The following is a 20524-nucleotide window of genomic DNA, read 5'->3' on the forward strand; positions in this document are numbered from 1 at the left end:
GTGTTTGTAAACGTGGTTTCCTCAGACTCCCATCTCCCACAGCAGCCTTCTAGTGCTTGTAAACGTGGTTTCCCCAGACTCCCGTGTCCCGTAGCAGCCTTCTTGTGCGTGTAGACGTGGATACCTCAGACTCCCGTGTCCTGCAGCAGCCTTCTAGTGTTTAAGTGTGGTTTCCCCAGACTCCAGTGTCCCTAGCAGCCTTCTTGTGCTTGTAAACGTGGTTCTCTCAGACTCTCGTGTCCCGCAGCAGCCTTCTAGTGTTTGTAAACGTGGTTTCCTCAGACTCCCGTCTCCCACAGCAGCCTTCTAGTGCTTGTAAACGTGGTTTCCTCAGACTCCCGTCTCCCACAGCAGCCTTCTAGTGCTTGTAAACGTGGTTTCCCCAGACTCCCGTGTCCCGTAGCAGCCTTCTTGTGCGTGTAGACGTGGATACCTCAGACTCCTGTGTCCTGCAGCAGCCTTCTAGTGTTTGTAAGTGTGGTTTCCCCAGACTCCAGTGTCCCGCAGCAACCTTCTTGTGCTTGTAAACGTGGTTCTCTCAGACTCTCGTGTCCCGCAGCAACCTTCTAGTGCTTGTTTATGTGGTTCTCCCAGACTCCCATCTCCCGCAGCAGCCTTCTAGTGCTGGTAAACGTGGTTCTCTCAGACTCCCGTCTCCCGCAGCAGCCTTCTAGTGCTGGTAAACGTGGTTCTCTCAGACTCCCGTCTGTCGCAGCAGCCTTCTAGTGTTTGTAAACGTGGTTTCCTCAGATTCCCGTCTCCCACAGCAGCCTTCTAGTGCTTGTAAACGTGGTTCTCTCAGACTCCCGTGTCCCGCAGCAGCCTTCTAGTGCTTGTAAATGTGGTTCTCTCAGACTCCTGTGTCCCACAGCAGCCTTCTAGTGCTTGTAAACGTGGTTCTCTCAGACCCCCGTCTCCTGCAGCAGCCTTCTGGTGCTTGTAAACGTGGTTTCCTCAGACTCCCGTCTCCCGCAGCAGCCTTCTAGTGTTTGTAAACGTGGTTCTCTCAGACCCCCGTCTCCCACAGCAGCCTTCTAGTGCTTGTAAACGTGGTTCTCTCAGACTTCCGTGTCCCGCAGCAGCCTTCTAGTGCTTGTAAATGTGGTTCTCTCAGATCCCCGTCTCCTGCAGCAGCCTTCTGGTGCTTGTAAACGTGGTTTCCTCAGACTCCCGTCTCCCGCAGCAGCCTTCTAGTGCTTGTAAACGTGGTTCTCTCAGACCCCCGTCTCCTGCAGCAGCCTTCTAGTGCTTGTAAACGTGGTTCTCTCAAACCCCCGTGTCCCGCAGCAGCCTTCTGGTGCTTGTAAACGTGGTTCTCTCACACTCCCGTGTCCTGCAGCAGCCTTCTAGTGCTTGTAAATGTGGTTTCCTCAGACTCCCGTTTCCCACAGCAGCCTTTTAGTGCTTGTAAACGTGGTTCTCTCAGACTCCCGTGTCCTGCAGCAGCCTTCTAGTGCTTGTAAATGTGGTTTCCTCAGACTCCAGTTTCCCACAGCAGCCTTCTAGTGCTTGTATTCTGAAAGGCGCACTAACCCATCTTTTGTGAATCTTCCCCATGTGATTATTAGGCGGTATACGAGGAAATACAGTTATATAAATATTTCAGTACATTGTGGGGCTCATTATGAGTCAGGCGCAGAGCGGCTGTATTTGTGGTTAGCAGCGGAAGCCAGATTTACTATCTTGCTAATGTGAGGATCCGTGCGTCTTCAAGCAGGAAGCCGCTCCGCCCGCTGCGTTTCCACAGCCGCAACTGTCATCATCATCAGCACGTGCACCAGCCCCATTCTAGGTGCAAGAACCCGCCTGACACAGGCGTCCCTTCACCGTACGTGTGGCTCAGAATAGCGCAGACCTCCAGCTACGCACGCCCATTTCATGGAAGCACAGAAGTGGCAAAGATCGGTCCGCCTCAGAATACAGTAGGACGGGGATACGCAGAAATGTGTAACTTAGGGGTCTATTTATCAAGCAGTGAAAAGTGTGGAGAAGTTGTCCATAACCAATCAGCATTCAAGTAACATTTATCAAGTGCAGTCTGTAAACTAATAGGTAGGAGCTGATTGGTTGCTATGGGCAACTTCTCCACTGGTCCACTTCTCCACAATTTTCACTGCTTGATAAATAGATCCCTTAGTACGCTAAAACTCGCCATTTGCGCCCGTGCACAGACACGCATCAGCCTCTGTGTAACAGTGCTGGCTGCACACTGCAGCTATATAACCCACGCCAAGCACCAGCATTCTTCTTATATTTCCAGACAAGACTTTCCCCTCATATGAATGTGCTAATCTATCTATCTATAGTACATTCACTGGGGACTGCCGAGGATAGTTCCTGCCTAAATCGGGACATATGGGAGGTACAATATGGACCACTTTCCTACTGACCCGGTAGGCTGCATTCTCACCCATATTCAAATGTCCCCCTTCACTTTGTGCCGGCGACCAGGTTGCATTAATGGCCGCCGTCAGACTGTGTGGAAAGGCCCGTTCCTAGGCTCAGAGGAAAACTACCATGATAGCGGTTTTTATATGGTGTGTATAATATAGTTTGATATGGTGTGTATAATATAGTTTGATATGGTGTGTATAATATAGTTTGATATGGTGTGTATAATATAGTTTGATATGGTGTGTATAATATAGTTTGATATGGTGTGTATAATATAGTTAGGACCTAGGATATTAGTGCACGTTATTTCATTACCTAAATTCATAGTTTTATTTAGTCAGTGTATTACTGAGCTACCACCTGCAGGTGTCACTCTTTCTGCTGTTGTCCACGGCGAGGCTTATTATAAGGTGGCAGTAATCTCTCCACAGGTCGGAGAAGCCTCAGACTTTAGAGGTGAAATATGTGCTTAATAATGATTGCAATGTTCAGCTCTGCTCACTTGTAAACAGCGCAGTAAAACACATCACTGACTACTGTCTTATTTAAAATATGTTTATCTCCAATTCAGAGACTTGACCCAACATAATTCACCCCCCCCCCTCCCCTCACTCCGGCCTGCGCATAATCTCTGCACAAAACCTCGCCCATTTATTTCCTGCATTCCATCCCTATAAACCTCGCACACACGCGCTTCAAGTCGGACGCTGCCTTAGAGTCCAAACCGCCTTACATTTAACCCCTTTAAAACACTTTGGCGTCTACGTCGTGTGCAATAGTGTAAGCGCTGATTGCAGCCGGCCCGTCATTTAGGCCACGCGTCTTCCCAATGGCAGCTTCATCCAGGCTCCTTTCTGGGCAGGCAACAGTCTCTGGCTCTCCGGTGAACGCCTGTTATCAATCAGCAGGTCAGTGAGGCAATGTCCGTGGACCCCTGCCTGACAGATGAGAGGAGACAGCTTCTCCCTGCTGTTACACAACACAAGAAACGGGGCGGAGGGCGACGGTGCCAAAACTCATCCGTTGGGATGACTGGAGCATCGTCCTAACACGTTACATGCTGGAGCAGGGGGGGGGGGGTCACAGGAAATCTGTACAGCGCACAGCATTCGCTCTGCAGTACAGAGAGTGGAAGCAAAGACGTATATAATACAAAGCCCCTGCGAGGTGGTAAAAGTTCACCAGTTGTCCACGTATATGTACACCCCTGGCCCCTGCACAGGGTACCAGCACACCCCAGAGAGAGCGGAGGCCCAGCTTTTCCAAGAAATAAAAATATTTCTGTAGATAGATTGCAAGTTGCACAACTCCAGTAATCTGTAGCAGGCCCCCAGGCGAGGAGATCAGCCACGTGGCAGAACTTTGCACTGTATAGGTTTTAAAAAGCGGACTTGGTAGATTAGTAGCAGACGGTGCCCCTTTCCGTATGAATCAGGCCATGGCCCGGGAAACCGCGTCTTCCTATCACCACCACTCACTGAGAGCTCGGAGGAGGGACCGCAAAGAGAGTGGGACTAACAGGCTCAGAAGCTCCACCTGTCTGCAGAGCGGTTACATAATGGAGGCACAGCAGGGCTAGTGGCAGAAGCCAGAAAGAAAATACAACTATATCCAGTAAATCTGATACGTTCACATGATACTGTTCAGCAGGGCCGGATTAAGGCTTGTGAGGGCCCCCACCAAGCCACATGGTGCCTACTACCCCCACCCCACCCACCACACGGAGCCTAATCTTACCCCCCCCACGTGTATGTTAAACGTGCACACATATATATAATATATAAGTAGCAAACGTATATACAGTGCATCCGGAAAGTATTCACAGCGCTTCACTTTTTCCATATTTTGTCAGGTTACAGCTTTATTCCAAATGGAATAAATTCATTTTTGTCCTCAAATTTCTACACAGAAACCCCATAATGACAACGTGTAAAAAGTTTTTTTAACGATTTTTGCAAATTTAATTAAAATAAAAAACTAAGATATCACATGTACATAATTATTCACAGCCTTTGCTCATTACTTTGTTGATGCACCTTTGGGAGCAATTACAGCCTCAAGTCTTTTTGAATATGATGCCACGAGCTTGGCACACCTATCTTTGGGCAGTGTCGCCCATTCCTCTTTGCAGCACCTCTCAAGCTCCATCAGGTTGGATGGGAAGCGTCGGTGCACAGCCATTTTCAGACCTCTCCAGAGATGTTCAATCGGATTCAAGTCTGGGCTCTGGCTGGGCCACTCAAGGACATTCACAGAGTTGTCCTGAAGCCACTTCTTGGATATCTTGGCTGTGTGCTTAGGGTCGTTGTCCTGTTGAAAGATGAACCGTCGCCCCAGTCTGAGGTCAAGAGCGCTCTGGAGCAGGTTTTCATCCATGATGTCTCTCTACAGTTCTGCATTCATCTTTCCCTGTATCCTGACTAGTCTCCCAGTTCCTGCCGCTGATCAACATCTCCACAGCATGATGCTGCCACCACCATGCTTCACTGTAGGGATGGTATTGGCCTGGTTACCTCCAAACATACCGCCTGGCATTCACGGCAAAAAGTACAATCTTTGTCTCTCATGGTCTGAGAGCCCTTCAGGTGCATTTTGGCAAACTCCAGGCGGGCTGCCATGTGCTTTTTACTAAGGAGTGGCTTCCGTCTGGCCACTCTACTATACAGGCCTGATTGGTGGATTGCTGCAGAGATGGTTGTCCTTCTGGAAGGTTCTCCTCTCTCCACAGAGGAATGTTGTAGCTCTGACAGTGACCATTGGGTTCTTGGTCACCTCCCTGACTAGGGCCCTTCTCCCCCGATCGCTCAGTTTAGATGGCCGGCCAACTCTAGGAAGAGTCTTGGTGGTTCCGAACTTCTTCCATTTACGGATGATGGAGGCCACTCTGCTCATTGGGACCTTCAAAGCAGCAGATATTTTTCTGTACCCTTCCCCAGATTTGTGCCTCGAGACAATCTTGTCTCGGAGCCCTACAGACAATTCCTTGGACTTCATGCTTGGTTTGTGCTCTGACATGCACTGTCAAGTATGGGACCTTATATAGACAAGTGTACGCCTTTCAAAATTATGTCCAATCAACTGAATTTACCATAGGTGGACTCCATTTCAGCAGTAGGAACATCTCAAAGATGATCAGTGGAAACAGGATGCACCTGAGCTCAATTTTAAGCCTTATGGCAAAGGCCGTGAATACTTATGTACATGTCATTTCTTAGCGTTTTTTTTTTTTTTTTTTTTTAATTATTAAATTTGCAAAAATCTCAAAACACTTTATATACGTCGCCGTTATTGTGTTTAGAATTTTGAGGACAAAAGTAATTTATTCCATTTGGAATAAGGCTGTAACATAACAAAATGTGGAAAAAGTGAAGCGTTGTGAATACTTTCCGGATGCACTGTATATAATATATATGTAGCAAATGTATATATTATATATATAACATACTAACACACACATACACAGTATACACACATTAACACATGCATACACATATATACACACATACTGTATATACAGTAGCACATACACATATATACACACATACTGTATATACAGTAGCACATACACATATATACACACATACTGTATATACAGTAGCACATACACACATATATATATATATATACACACAAACAGTACACAGACACTTACTTGTATCCAGCAGCTGCAGGTTGCTAATGGGGGCGGACACCTCACATCATTAGGCTCCGCCCCCTTGTGGCGTAATGCCGCGATTTGCGGGTGATATGGGGGCGGGGCTTGTCATATTGATTGGCTTAGCCCCCATTGCGGCAGGTGAAGAGGGGAATTGGCCCATCAGTGGGGGTTCTAGGTACTCAGAACCCCCCCCCTGCGTGCTCAAGTGTGGGGGTCCCAGTCTCTAAATAGCTCCACCCTGGTCCCCCACGTGGCTAATATACGGCACTAATAGGGTTATCCCTTGTGCTGTGACTCCATCTTTAAATGGAAAATGCAGACTCAGGGCGCCAATTTCAAGTGTTTTTAGCGATGCCTGGCGCTTCAATATATATATTTTACTTTGTTGGGTATGTGCCGCAGCCACTGGAGCTTTAGTGCAGAGAGAGTCCCAGCAGGCGGGAGTTAGTCCCAGACTAACGCGTCCCCAGCAGAACGCTGGGGACTGAGGCTCGCTTCAGACCCGCTCGCTACATGTGTACGCTCGCACCCAGTGTAAGCAAATCCGGCCAACCCACAGCAAGGCAGGCGATCGCCCACTATGTCTTGCCGTGCAATCGCTCTGTCTATGGAGATGCCCACCAGCCTGTCTTAAGATGCCCACTTGTGCACGTCATCTCCAGGAAGTGTACGCAACCATCGGTACATCGGGAACAATCAGATGCGATCGCAGCACTTGAGGCAGACCATACCCTACTGCAAGCACTGTGAGCACTTCATTGTAAAATCCAGCCAGGTGACGTGTACAATGACGCTGCCTGTTAATTATGCACGCCTTTGAAATGGCGTTGAGACACTCAAGCACGCCTGCGTTCGCACCTCCACTCCCCCGTTATTAATGGCCAGCCCCTGTTACCACCCACAAACGGCTTCTCCTGACTCACTCTGCTTGGCTGTCTATGCACAGCGAGCAAACGCATCCCGATCTCTCGAAAGCAAAAATTGGCCAGCTACGAGCGAACGCTTCCTAGTGAGCCAGTCAGAATCAGGCCCTGGGAGTTTAGCTCCTGGAACCTCAACACTACAGGACAGATTAGCCGCATGCAGGGGGTCGGGAGCACAGGCCCCCGGTACCCCATGTGAAGAGATCGGTCAGGTGAGCTGCAGCCTGGACCATGTCTATAGACTGCAGCTATGCATAGGGGCCAGTTGCAATGAGGAACCAGCAAAACCAGCTCCTGGTATATCCCAGTGCTGAGAGGGGACCAGCAGCTGAGTTCCGCAGCCACGACTGCACAGTTCGGGATGTTAAACCCCTGAGGAGGAGGGGGGGGGATAGCCCCTGCACTACCCAGGCTGCAGGAGGGGTGAAAGCTTCCCCTCTGTGGCCAGTAAACCCTGCCTGGGGACCTTGGCTGCCCATCTTCAGAGCTCAGATTCAGGCTAGAGATAGCAAGGTGTGTCCCTTGGCAGATTCCTGAAAGTCAGTTTTGGAGGGAACTTTTCCCCCAGTCCAGATGTGACGGCACCTGGGTGTCAACTATCACTGCAGGTGGGGTAAGGCACAGAGGAGTGACCACTCTCCACTGTCCATTAGGGACAATGTTAAAGGTGGGTTAAAGGCACAGGGTGGGGGTGTTGGATCAGAATAAAAGGAAGCCTGAGAACCCTGTTTTAGGAATATCCTCTGACTCTCAGAGTAGTCTGCACATCTGAGGATTACTTGATTGGGTGGAGTAATTGCCTTTTTAATGACTGAGCAATAAACATTTATTCGCATCAAGACACTTGTTTCCTGTGACCAAGTAGCGTTAGTAGCATGAGCAGAGAGATGGAGGAGAAGGATGGGGTGTTAGTAGTGTGAGTGGAGGGATGGAGGAGAAGGAGGAGGTGTTAGTAGTGTGAGTGGAGGGATGGAGGAGAAGGAGGAGGAGTGTTAGTAGTGTGAGTGGAGAGATGGAGGAGAAGCAGGGGGTGTTAGTGTGAGTGGAGGGATGGAGGAGAAGGAGGGGGTGTTAGTAGTGTGAGTGGAGGGATGGAGGAGAAGGAGGTGGTATTAGTAGTGTGAGTGAAGGGATGGAGGAGAAGGAGGGTGTGTTAGTAGTGTGAGTGGAGGAATGGAGGAGAAGGAGGGGGTGTTAGTAGTGTGAGTGGAGGGATGGAGGAGAAGGAGGGGGTGTTAGTAGTGTGAGTGGAGGGATGGAGGAGAAAGAGGGGGTGTTAGTAGTGTGAGTGAAGGGATGGAGGAGAAGGAGGGTGTGTTAGTAGAGTGAGTGGAGGAGAAGGAGGGGGTGTTAGTAGTGTGAGTGGAGGAATGGAGGAGAAGGAGGGGGTGTTAGTAGTGTGAGTGGAGGGATGGAGGAGAAGGAGGGGAGAGATAGTAATGTGAGTGGAGAGATGGAGGAGAAGGAGGGGGTGTTAGTAGTGTGAGTGGAGGAATGGAGGAGAAGGAGGGGGTGTTAGTAGTGTGAGTGGAGGAATGGAGGAGAAGGAGGGGGTGTTAGTAGTGTGAGTGGAGGGATGGAGGAGAAGGAGGGGAGAGATAGTAATGTGAGTGGAGAGATGGAGGAGAAGAAGGGGGTGTTAGTAGTGTGAGTGGAGGGATGGAGGAGAAGGAGGGGGTGTTAGTAGTGTGAGTGGAGGGATGGAGGAGAAGGAGGAGAAGTGTTAGTAGTGTGAGTGGAGGGATGGAGGAGAAGGAGGAGGAGTGTTAGTAGTGTGAGAGGAGAGATGGAGGAGAAGGAGGGGGTGTTAGTAGTGTGAGTGGAGGGATGGAGGAGAAGGAGGGTGTGTTAGTAGTGTGAGTGGAGGGATGGAGGAGAAGGAGGGGGTGTTAGTAGTGTGAGTGGAGTGATGGAGGAGGTGTTAGTAGTGTGAGTGGAGGGATGGAGGAGAAGGAGGAGTGTTAGTAGTGTGAGTGGAGAGATGGAGGAGAAGGAGGGGGTGTTAGTAGTGTGAGTGGAGGGATGGAGGAGAAGGAGGGTGTGTTAGTAGTGTGAGTGGAGGGATGGAGGAGAAGGAGGAGGAGTGTTAGTAGTGTGAGTGGAGAGATGGAGGAGAAGGAGGGGGTGTTAGTAGTGTGAGTGGAGGGATGGAGGAGAAGGAGGGTGTGTTAGTAGTGTGAGTGGAGGGATGGAGGAGAAGGAGGGGGTGTTAGTAGTGTGAGTGGAGGGATGGAGGAGGTGTTAGTAGTGTGAGTGGAGGGATGGAGGAGAAGGAGGGGGTGTTAGTAGTGTGAGTGGAGGGATGGAGGAGAAGGAGGGGGTGTTAGTAGTGTGAGTGGAGGGATGGAGGAGAAGGAGGAGGAGGAGTGTTAGTAGTGTGAGTGGAGAGATGGAGGAGAAGGAGGGTGTGTTAGTAGTGTGAGTGGAGGGATGGAGGAGAAGGAGGGGGTGTTAGTAGTGTGAGTGGAGGGATGGAGGAGGTGTTAGTAGTGTGAGTGGAGGAATGGAGGAGAAGGAGGGGGTGTTAGTAATGTGAGTGGAGGGATGGAGAAGAAGGGGAGTGTTAGTAGTGTGAGTGGAGGGATGGAGGAGAAGGAGGGGAGAGATAGTAATGTGAGTGGAGAGATGGAGGAGAAGGAGGGGGTGTTAGTAGTGTGAGTGGAGGGATGGAGGAGAAGGAGGGGGTGTTAGTAGTGTGAGTGGAGGGATGGAGGAGAAGTGGTAGTAGTGTGAGTGGAGGGATGGAGGAGAAGGAGGAGGAGTGTTAGTAGTGTGAGTGGAGAGATGGAGGAGAAGGAGGGGGTGTTAGTAGTGTGAGTGGAGGGATGGAGGAGAAGGAGGGTGTGTTAGTAGTGTGAGTGGAGGGATGGAGGAGAAGGAGGGGGTGTTAGTAGTGTGAGTGGAGGGATGGAGGAGGTGTTAGTAGTGTGAGTGTAGGGATGGAGAAGGAGGGGGTGTTAGTAGTGTGAGTGGAGGGATGGAGGAGAAGGAGGAGGAGTGTTAGTAGTGTGAGTGGAGAGATGGAGGAGAAGGAGGGGGTGTTAGTAGTGTGAGTGGAGGGATGGAGGAGAAGGAGGGTGTGTTAGTAGTGTGAGTGGAGGGATGGAGGAGAAGGAGGGGGTGTTAGTAGTGTGAGTGGAGGGATGGAGGAGAAGGAGGGGGTGTTAGTAGTGTGAGTGGAGGGATGGAGGAGAAGGAGGGGGTGTTAGTAGTGTGAGTGAAGGGATGGAGGAGAAGGAGGGGGTGTTAGTAGTGTGAGTGGAGGGATGGAGGAGAAGGAGGGGGCGTTAGTAGTGTGAGTGGAGGGATGGAGGAGAAGGAGGGGGTGTTAGTAGTGTGAGTGGAGGGATGGAGGAGAAGGAGGGGAGTGTTAGTAGTGTGAGTGGAGGGATGGAGGAGAAGGAGGGGAGTATTAGTAGTGTGAGTGGAGGGATGGAGGAGAAGGAGGGGGTGTTAGTAGTGTGAGTGGAGGGATGGAGGAGAAGGAGGAGGAGTGTTAGTAGTGTGAGTGGAGGGATGGAGGAGAAGGAGGAGGAGTGTTAGTAGTGTGAGTGGAGAGATGGAGGAGAAGGAGGGGGTGTTAGTAGTGTGAGTGGAGGGATGGAGGAGAAGGAGGGGGTGTTAGTAGTGTGAGTGGAGGGATGGAGGAGAAGGAGGTGGTGTTAGTAGTGTGAGTGAAGGGCTGGAGGAGAAGGAGGGTGTGTTAGTAGTGTGAGTGGAGGGATGGCGGAGAAGGAGGGGGTGTTAGTAGTGTGAGTGGAGGGATGGAGGAGGTGTTAGTAGAGTGAGTGGAGGGATGGAGGAGAAGGAGGGGGTGTTAGTAGTGTGAGTGGAGGGATGGCGGAGAAGGAGGGGGTGTTAGTAGTGTGAGTGGAGGGATGGAGGAGAAGGAGGGGGTGTTAGTAGTGTGAGTGGAGGGATGGAGGAGAAGGAGGGGGTGTTAGTAGTGTGAGTGAAGGGATGGAGGAGAAGGAGGGGGTGTTAGTAGTGTGAGTGGAGGGATGGAGGAGAAGGAGGGGGCGTTAGTAGTGTGAGTGGAGGGATGGAGGAGAAGGAGGGGGTGTTAGTAGTGTGAGTGGAGGGATGGAGGAGAAGGAGGGGAGTGTTAGTAGTGTGAGTGGAGGGATGGAGGAGAAGGAGGGGAGTATTAGTAGTGTGAGTGGAGGGATGGAGGAGAAGGAGGGGGTGTTAGTAGTGTGAGTGGAGGGATGGAGGAGAAGGAGGAGGAGTGTTAGTAGTGTGAGTGGAGGGATGGAGGAGAAGGAGGAGGAGTGTTAGTAGTGTGAGTGGAGAGATGGAGGAGAAGGAGGGGGTGTTAGTAGTGTGAGTGGAGGGATGGAGGAGAAGGAGGGGGTGTTAGTAGTGTGAGTGGAGGGATGGAGGAGAAGGAGGTGGTGTTAGTAGTGTGAGTGAAGGGCTGGAGGAGAAGGAGGGTGTGTTAGTAGTGTGAGTGGAGGAATGGAGAAGGAGGGGGTGTTAGTAGTGTGAGTGGAGGGATGGAGGAGGAGGGGGGTGTTAGTAGTGTGAGTGGAGAGATGGAGGAGAAGGAGGGGGTGTTAGTAGTGTGAGTGGAGGGATGGAGGAGAAGGAGGAGGTGTTAGTAGTGTGAGTGGAGGGATGGAGGAGAAGGAGGGGGTGTTAGTAGTGTGAGTGGAGGGATGGCAGAGAAGGAGGGGGTGTTAGTAGTGTGAGTGGAGGGACGGAGGAGAAGGAGGGGGTGTTAGTAGTGTGAGTGGAGGTATGTAGGAGAAGGAGGGGGTGTTAGTAGTGTGAGTGGAGGGATAGAGGATAAGGAGGAGGAGTGTTAGTAGTGTGAGTGGAGGTATGTAGGAGAAGGAGGGGGTGTTAGTAGTGTGAGTGGAGGGATGGAGGAGAAGGAGGAGGAGTGTTAGTAGTGTGAGTGGAGAGATGGAGGAGAAGGAGGGGAGTGTTAGTAGTGTGAGTGGAGGGATGGAGGAGAAGGAGGGGAGTGTTAGTAGTGTGAGTGGAGGGATGGAGGAGAAGGAGGGGGGTGTTAGTAGTGTGAGTGGAGGTATGGAGGAGAAGGAGGAGGAGTGTTAGTAGTGTGAGTGGAGGGATGGAGGAGAAGGAGGGGGGTGTTAGTAGTGTGAGTGGAGGGATGGAGGAGAAGGAGGAGGTGTTAGTAGTGTGAGTGGAGGGATGGAGGAGAAGGAGGGAGTGTTGGTAATGTGAGTGGAGAGATGGAGGAGAAGGAGGGGGTGTTAGTAGTGTGAGTGGAGGGATGGAGGAGAAGGAGGGGGTGTTAGTAGTGTGAGTGGAGGGATGGAGGAGAAGGAGGGGTGTTAGTAGTGTGAGTGGAGGAATGGAGGAGAAGGAGGGAGTGTTGGTAATGTGAGTGGAGGGATGTAGGAGAAGGAGGGGGTGTTAGTAGTGTGAGTGGAGGGATGGATGAGAAGGAGGGGGTGTTAGTAATGTGAGTGGAGGGATGTAGGAAAAGGAGGGGGTGTTAGTAATGTGAGTGGAGGGATGGAGAAGAAGGGGAGTGTTAGTAGTGTGAGTGGAGGGATGGAGGAGAAGGAGGGGGTGTTAGTAGTGTGAGTGGAGGGATGGAGGAGAAGGAGGGGGAGTGTTAGTAGTGTGAGTGGAGGGATGGAGGAGAAGGAGAGGGTGTTAGTAGTGTGAGTGGAGGGATGGAGGGAGTGTTAGTAGTGTCAGTGGAGGGATGGAGGAGAAGGAGGGGGTGTTAGTAGTGTGAGTGGAGGTATGTAGGAGAAGGAGTGTTAGTAGTGTGAGTGGAGAGATGGAGGAGAAGAGGGGGTGTTAGTAGTGTGAGTGGAGGGATGGAGGAGAAGGAGGGTGTGTTAGTAGTGTGAGCAGAGAGATGGAGGAGAAGGAGGGGGTGTTAGTAATGTGAGTGGAGGGTTGGAGGAGGAGGAGGAGTGTTAGTAGTGTGAGTGGAGGGATGGAGGAGAAGGAGGGAGTGTTAGTAGTGTGAGTGGAGGGATGGAGGAGATGGAGGGGGTGTTAGTAGTGTGAGTGGAGAGTTGGAGGAGAAGGAGGGGGTGTTAGTAGTGTGAGTGGAGGGATGGAGGAGAAGGAGGGGGTGTTAGTAGTGTGAGTGGAGAGTTGGAGGAGAAGGAGCGGGTGTTAGTAGTGTGAGTGGAGGGATGGAGAAGGAGGGGGTGTTAGTAGTGTGAGTGGAGGGATGGAGGAGAAGGAGGGGGTGTTAGTAGTGTGAGTGGAGGGATGGAGGAGAAGGATGTTATGTTAGTAGTGTGAGTGGAGGGATGGAGGAGAAGGAGGGGGTGTTAGTAGTGTGAGTGGAAGTATGTAGGAGAAGGAGGGGGTGTTAGCAGTGTGAGTGGAGGGATGGAGGAGAAGGAGGGGGTGATAGTAGTGTGAGTTGAGGTATGTAGGAGAAGGAGGGGGTGTTAGTAGTGTGAGTGGAGGGATGTAGGAGAAGGAGGGGGTGTTAGTAGTGTGAGTGGAGGGATGGAGGAGAAGGAGGGGGTGTTAGTAGTGTGAGTGGAGGGATGTAGGAGAAGGAAGGGGTGTTAGTAGTGTGAGTGGAGGGATGGAGGAGAAGGAGGGGGTATTAGTAGTGAGTGGAGGGATGGAGGAGAAGGAGGGGGTGTTAGTAGTGTGAGTGGAGGGATGGAGGAGAAGGAGGGGGTGTTAGTAGTGTGAGTGGAGGGACGGAGGAGAAGGAGGGGGTGTTAGTAGTGTGAGTGGAGGTATGTAGGAGAAGGAGGGGGTGTTAGTAGTGTGAGTGGAGGGATAGAGGAGAAGGAGGAGGAGTGTTAGTAGTGTGAGTGGAGGTATGTAGGAGAAGGAGGGGGTGTTAGTAGTGTGAGTGGAGGGATGGAGGAGAAGGAGGAGAAGGAGGAGGAGTGTTAGTAGTGTGAGTGGAGAGATGGAGGAGAAGGAGGGGAGTGTTAGTAGTGTGAGTGGAGGGATGGAGGAGAAGGAGGGGAGTGTTAGTAGTGTGAGTGGAGGGATGGAGGAGAAGGAGGGGGGTGTTAGTAGTGTGAGTGGAGGTATGGAGGAGAAGGAGGAGGAGTGTTAGTAGTGTGAGTGGAGGGATGGAGGAGAAGGAGGTGTTAGTAGTGTGAGTGGAGGGATGGAGGAGAAGGAGGGAGTGTTGGTAATGTGAGTGGAGAGATGGAGGAGAAGGAGGGGGTGTTAGTAGTGTGAGTGGAGGGATGGAGGAGAAGGAGGGGGTGTTAGTAGTGTGAGTGGAGGGATGGAGGAGAAGGAGGGGTGTTAGTAGTGTGAGTGGAGGAATGGAGGAGAAGGAGGGAGTGTTGGTAATGTGAGTGGAGGGATGTAGGAGAAGGAGGGGGTGTTAGTAGTGTGAGTGGAGGGATGGATGAGAAGGAGGGGGTGTTAGTAATGTGAGTGGAGGGATGTAGGAAAAGGAGGGGGTGTTAGTAATGTGAGTGGAGGGATGGAGAAGAAGGGGAGTGTTAGTAGTGTGAGTGGAGGGATGGAGGAGAAGGAGGGGGTGTTAGTAGTGTGAGTGGAGGGATGGAGGAGAAGGAGGGGGAGTGTTAGTAGTGTGAGTGGAGGGATGGAGGAGAAGGAGAGGGTGTTAGTAGTGTGAGTGGAGGGATGGAGGGAGTGTTAGTAGTGTGAGTGGAGGGATGGAGGAGAAGGAGGGAGTGTTAGTAGTGTGAGTGGAGGGATGGAGGAGAAGGAGGGGGGTGTTAGTAGTGAGTGGAGGGATGGAGGTGAAGGAGGGGGTGTTAGTAGTGTGAGTGGAGGGATGGAGGAGAAGGAGGGGGTGTTAGTAGTGTGAGTGGAGGGATGGAGGAGAAGGAGGAGGAGTGTTAGTAGTGTGAGTGGAGAGATGGAGGAGAACGAGGGGTGTTAGTAGTGTGAGTGGAGGGATGGAGGAGAAGGTGGGGGTGTTAGTAGTGTGAGTGGAGGGATGGAGGAGAAGGAGTGGGTGTTAGTAGTGTGAGTGGAGGGATGTAGGAGAAGGAGGGGGTGTTAGTAGTGTGAGTGGAGGGATGGAGGAGAAGGTGGGGGTGTCAGTAGTGTGAGTGGAGGGATGGAGGAGAAGGTGGGGGTGTTAGTAGTGTGAGTGGAGGGATGGAGGAGAAGGAGTGGGTGTTAGTAGTGTGAGTGGAGGGATGGAGGAGAAGGAGGGAGTGTTAGTAGTGTGAGTGGAGGGATGGAGGAGAAGGAGGGAGTGTTAGTAGTGTGAGTGGAGGGATGGAGGAGAAGGAGGGAGTGTTAGTAGTGTGAGTGGAGGTATGTAGGAGAAGGAGGGGGTGTTAGTAGTGTGAGTGGAGGGATGGAGGAGAAGGTGGGGGTGTTAATAGTGTGAGTGGAGGGATGGAGGAGAAGGAGGGAGTGTTAGTAGTGTGAGTGGAGGTATGTAGGAGAAGGAGGGGGTGTTAGTAGTGTGAGTGGAGGGATGGAGGAGAAGGAGGGAGTGTTAGTAGTGTGAGTGGAGGGATGGAGGAGAAGGAGGGGGGTGTTAGTAGTGAGTGGAGGGATGGAGGAGAAGGAGGGGGTGTTAGTAGTGTGAGTGGAGGGATGGAGGGAGTGTTAGTAGTGTGAGTGGAGGGATGGAGGAGAAGGAGGGAGTGTTAGTAGTGTGAGTGGAGGGATGGAGGAGAAGGAGGGGGGTGTTAGTAGTGAGTGGAGGGATGGAGGAGAAGGAGGGGGTGTTAGTAGTGTGAGTGGAGGGATGGAGGAGAAGGAGGGGGTGTTAGTAGTGTGAGTGGAGGGATGGAGGAGAAGGAGGGGGGTGTTAGTAGTGTGAGTGGAGGGATGGAGGAGAAGGAGGGAGTGTTAGTAGTGTGAGTGGAGGGATGGAGGAGAAGGAGGGAGTGTTAGTAGTGTGAGTGGAGGGATGGAGGAGAAGGAGGGGGGTGTTAGTAGTGAGTGGAGGGATGGAGGAGAAGGAGGGGGTGTTAGTAGTGTGAGTGGAGGGATGGAGGAGAAGGAGGGAGTGTTAGTAGTGTGAGTGGAGGGATGGAGGAGAAGGAGGGAGTGTTAGTAGTGTGAGTGGAGGGATGGAGGAGAAGGAGGGAGTGTTAGTAGTGTGAGTGGAGGGATGGAGGAGAAGGAGGGAGTGTTAGTAGTGTGAGTGGAGGGATGGAGGAGAAGGAGGGGGGTGTTAGTAGTGAGTGGAGGGATGGAGGAGAAGGAGGGGGTGTTAGTAGTGTGAGTGGAGGGATGGAGGAAGCACTTCATGGACATACTGTACTGTACATTGCTTCCCTAAGAATGACACGTCCCCGACGAGCTTTCCTGCACCTTAGCGCTGATGGGTTGAGAGTCAGACCTCATGACGATTTATTTTTTCTATTTTGTAACCTTTTATTTACACTGTACACACAAAAGCCTGCGCAGACCTGACTGATCTTTGCAGTGCCCAGCGGAATGTAGTAAGAAGGGGACAATACGCCTAAACTCGCAGACGATGCAAGATGATCATTATCACCATCAAATACAATTGTTAGTAAATCCGTGAGTTTGTTTGCAAAAAGCTCGTATTTAAACGCGGCCAGACGCGATTTTCCATGAATTTACCGCTAGGAGTAGGACATTTTGTCATGAGAATACAGGGGAGGGGGATGTTTTTGCTCTCACTCTTATTTCCGCTGTAGAAAAGCATCAGAACAAATTGTCCAATTTCTGTAGTTGTCGTTCACTTAATCGCCCTAAACAGCTAATAACAAAGAGAGCAGCCTCCAGCCAGCCTTAGAGAGACACATTCCCCGCTGATGGGTGTGCAAGTGTCCCCTGTGTATAATATATGTGGGCTGTGTGATGCCGGAGCTTGTACCCTGCCTACATATGAATAGTTGGATAGGTGTTTATGCAGATGGTATTTGCCATTAGGAGAACTGCCCTTGCACCTACCCATTAGGGTATAGCTGCACCCTTACATTGCTGTATGATTCACCTTTACCTCCATACATATAAAGGCCTCAGACAGAGACATATTTGTACCAAGATCATATGCAAAGGAAAATGGGTAATTTTTTGTATATGAGATGCTAGATGTATCTCAGGATGCGTCCAGCCCTGGAACACCAGCGTAGCGTCCGCAGTAACAAGTGAGCGCACTTCCATACCAGGACAGCGCAGTGAAACGCGTGGGGTGTGTACAGGATGGCCTGACGGTGCTAGCTGACAGGTGTGATGGCCGCATTGCTCTGTGCTACACAATATGACACTGTAACGAGCTGTCACATACGGAAGAGACAATACTGTCTGGCCAGTGTTATTAATAACTGTGAAAGGCACATTCTCCATGTAAAATATAATTAAATACAGACACGAAGGCAAAATATAAGAACAAACTCAGTTCAATTAAATACAAACATCTGCTGTTTTCCTAGGAAACAAACGTAAATCTTCCCTGCCGCAGTGCAAATGGAAATATCAGATAAGTTATGATAATAGACGGGCGCAACTTCATGTTATATAGCTGCCACACTATGAAGTACGCTGGTCGGGGGGCTAGACATAATCAGCAGGTAGCTAAGGTGGCTGACCACCAATGTGGATAGTGTAAGAGATTAAAGGAACACACTGAGGCTGTGATTGGCCGGTGCTTGCCCGTACCCTCCCTCCCCCAAGGAGCCGTGAGTTACAACCGAGCCCGCGCACAGATGTATGAGTGCGTGTTTGCGATGCCCACATGTGTATATGACACAGAACTAAACCCAGTACCATCCAACTCTACATGAGCCCTCAAGACCTTAAATATGTATCTCTCCTACCCCTACTGAAGACCATTCACTTCTTCTCAGATCTGCTGTTACCATTAATCACCCCCCGCCCCACCTAAAGGACAGAAGAAATCAGTGTACAATTTAGAATTATTTATAGCAGTACAATAAGGACGTCTGTTGTCCATTTCACATTAGTCGCCCTTACACGGAGAATGTTTTCTGGGCACTGGAGGCTGAGCCTCGCGTTCTTTGCGTCCTGTAGTTTCTGGCAGAAGGGCTTGGGGGCTTCCTCTGTCACTTGTACCCACACAAAACTCAAGGCAAGAATACAAAATAAGTCAAGGCTTAATTATCTCGCAGCAATGCGCAGTCCTCAGCCATCGGTGATCACGTTGGGGAGGTCACCTGCAGAGCTCAGAGCATGTAGCTGATGGGGCTTAGCCAGGACTCCCGGCACAATAGAGATATCACGCCGCGCATATGTTTTCTATGTATGTGCATTGGTTGCTGGGGGGCATAGTTAAACTTTGGGGTGCTGTCAGGCCACATAGTCTGCCGAATGCCCCTTATTACTACTATGTACATAACCAGGGTATACGGCAGGATCTGCAGTCTTCAGGTAATTAAGCCTTGATCTTATCCTGCATGAGATGACGACCTTTACTACACTACAGACTGAGAGCGTATCTGGTCATTGTACTTGGGAAACACATTGGATATCCTCCTCCATTGTCCAACTGCACGGTGCCCGCACTGCCCTGTGCTCGGTTCCGTGATGGAGTCCCGGCCACCACATTGTTGCGTGTGCTGGACTACATGACTACGCCTGATGGCGGTGCTGAGGAAGGTCAGGCTTCTCCCCTTTGGTCCACGTTGCAATTGACTCCACCGCCCCCTTTAATGTCATGGTCAGTCGGGGCACTAAGAGGTGGAGGCTTCTGCTAGTCATATCCCAGAGGTATAAACACGTGGGTAACCCCAAGTCACATATCCCCTGTGAAGGTAACTGCGGGGTCACCCGTGGATGACGCTGCTCCTTTCACCCAATAGCCAGTAGGTCCGCACCTTCCCTTTGCCCTGGGGAGTTGAAGTGATAGGATATCAGGAGCATAAACAGGTTTCATCTTCTCATGCAGAATGAGGGAACGTCACATACAACATGCTTGTTACCTTCATCTCCACGTCCCCTCGTAACTCCAGCTCAAAGCAGCTGAACTCCTCTAAGACATTCCACGTGGCCGGAGAGACATGGATCCTTAGTGCTACAATACACATAAATGACTTTATTAGATGTCCCACGGACTAGAAGGTTGGTGCTATACTGTTTGATAGGTCCAGAACTGCACAGGTGGAAACACATAGCCTGTGAGGATGGAGATACATTATCCGGGTACACCTGATACTATGAGGATGGAGATACATTATATATGGATACACCTGAGACTATGAGGATGGAGATACATTACCTGGGTATACCTGAGACTATGAGGATGGAGATACATTACCTGGGTACACCTGAGACTATGAGGATGGAGATACATTACCTGGGTACACCTGAGACTATGAGGATGGAGATACATTATATATGGATACACCTGAGACTATGAGGATGGAGATACATTACCTGGGTACACCTGAGACTATGAGGATGGAGATACATTACCTGGGTACACCTGAGACTATGAGGATGGAGATACATTACCTGGGTACACCTGAGACTATGAGGATGGAGATACATTATATATGGATACACCTGAGACTATGAGGATGGAGATACATTACCTGGGTACACCTGAGACTATGAGGATGGAGATACATTATCTGGGTACACCTGAGACTATGAGGATGGAGATACATTACCTGGGAACACCTGAGACTATGAGGATGGAGATACATTACCTGGGTACACCTGAGACTATGAGGATGGAGATACATTATATATGGAAACACATAGCCTGTGAGGATGGAGATACATTATCCGGGTACACCTGATACTATGAGGATGGAGATACATTATATATGGATACACCTGAGACTATGAGGATGGAGATACATTACCAGGGTACACCTGAGACTATGAGGATGGAGATACATTACCTGGGTACACCTGAGACTATGAGGATGGAGATACATTATATATGGATACACCTGAGACTATGAGGATGGAGATACATTACCTGGGTACACCTGAGACTATGAGGATGGAGATACATTACCTGGGTACACCTGAGACTATGAGGATGGAGATACATTACCTGGGTACACCTGAGACTATGAGGATGGAGATACATTATATATGGATACACCTGAGACTATGAGGATGGAGATACATTACCTGGGTACACCTGAGACTATGAGGATGGAGATACATTATCTGGGTACACCTGAGACTATGAGGATGGAGATACATTACCTGGGAACACCTGAGACTATGAGGATGGAGATACATTACCTGGGTACACCTGAGACTATGAGGATGGAGATACATTATATATGGATACACCTGAGACTATGAGGATGGAGATACATTATCTGGGTACACCTGAGACTATGAGGATGGAGATACATTATCTGGGTACACCTGAGACTATGAGGATGGAGATACATTATCTGGGTACACCTGAGACTATGAGGATGGAGATACATTATCTGGGCACACCTGAGACTATGAGGATGGAGATGCATTATCTGGATATTATATCATCTCACCTTCTCCATTTGATTCCATACGTGATGCTGTGTTCACAGTGTCTCCAAATAGACAATATCGAGGCATCTTCAGTCCCACCACGCCAGCACAGACAGGACCTAGGAGGGACACAAGGTTCTATAAATAGCATCAGTGGAAAAAGTTGAGGTTGGATTGGAATCTCGGAGGTGTTTATAGAATA

At 50.4% G+C, this 20524-nt stretch overlaps 1 protein-coding gene across 3 annotated transcripts in view; it reads right to left on the reverse strand.

Moving 5' to 3' along the window:
• Positions 1–17768: 17768 nt before the first annotated feature.
• The window catches only part of NPR1 (natriuretic peptide receptor 1), an 84926-nt gene continuing 82170 nt past the window's right edge, over positions 17769–20524 (reverse strand). For all 3 annotated transcript variants that reach the window (XM_088461000.1, XM_088461001.1, XM_088460999.1), the window contains 3 exons: positions 20343–20441; positions 18804–18895; positions 17769–18710 (listed from right to left, as the gene is read on the reverse strand). In XM_088461000.1, the coding sequence (XP_088317126.1) occupies positions 18648–18710; positions 18804–18895; positions 20343–20441 (254 nt within the window). In that variant the 3' untranslated portion in view covers positions 17769–18647. The remainder of the gene's footprint in view (positions 18711–18803; positions 18896–20342; positions 20442–20524) is intronic.

The sequence above is a fragment of the Taudactylus pleione genome, unplaced genomic scaffold, assembly GCF_031769625.1.
Source record: "Taudactylus pleione unplaced genomic scaffold, aTauple2 ptg000997l, whole genome shotgun sequence".
NCBI lineage: Eukaryota > Metazoa > Chordata > Amphibia > Anura > Myobatrachidae > Taudactylus > Taudactylus pleione.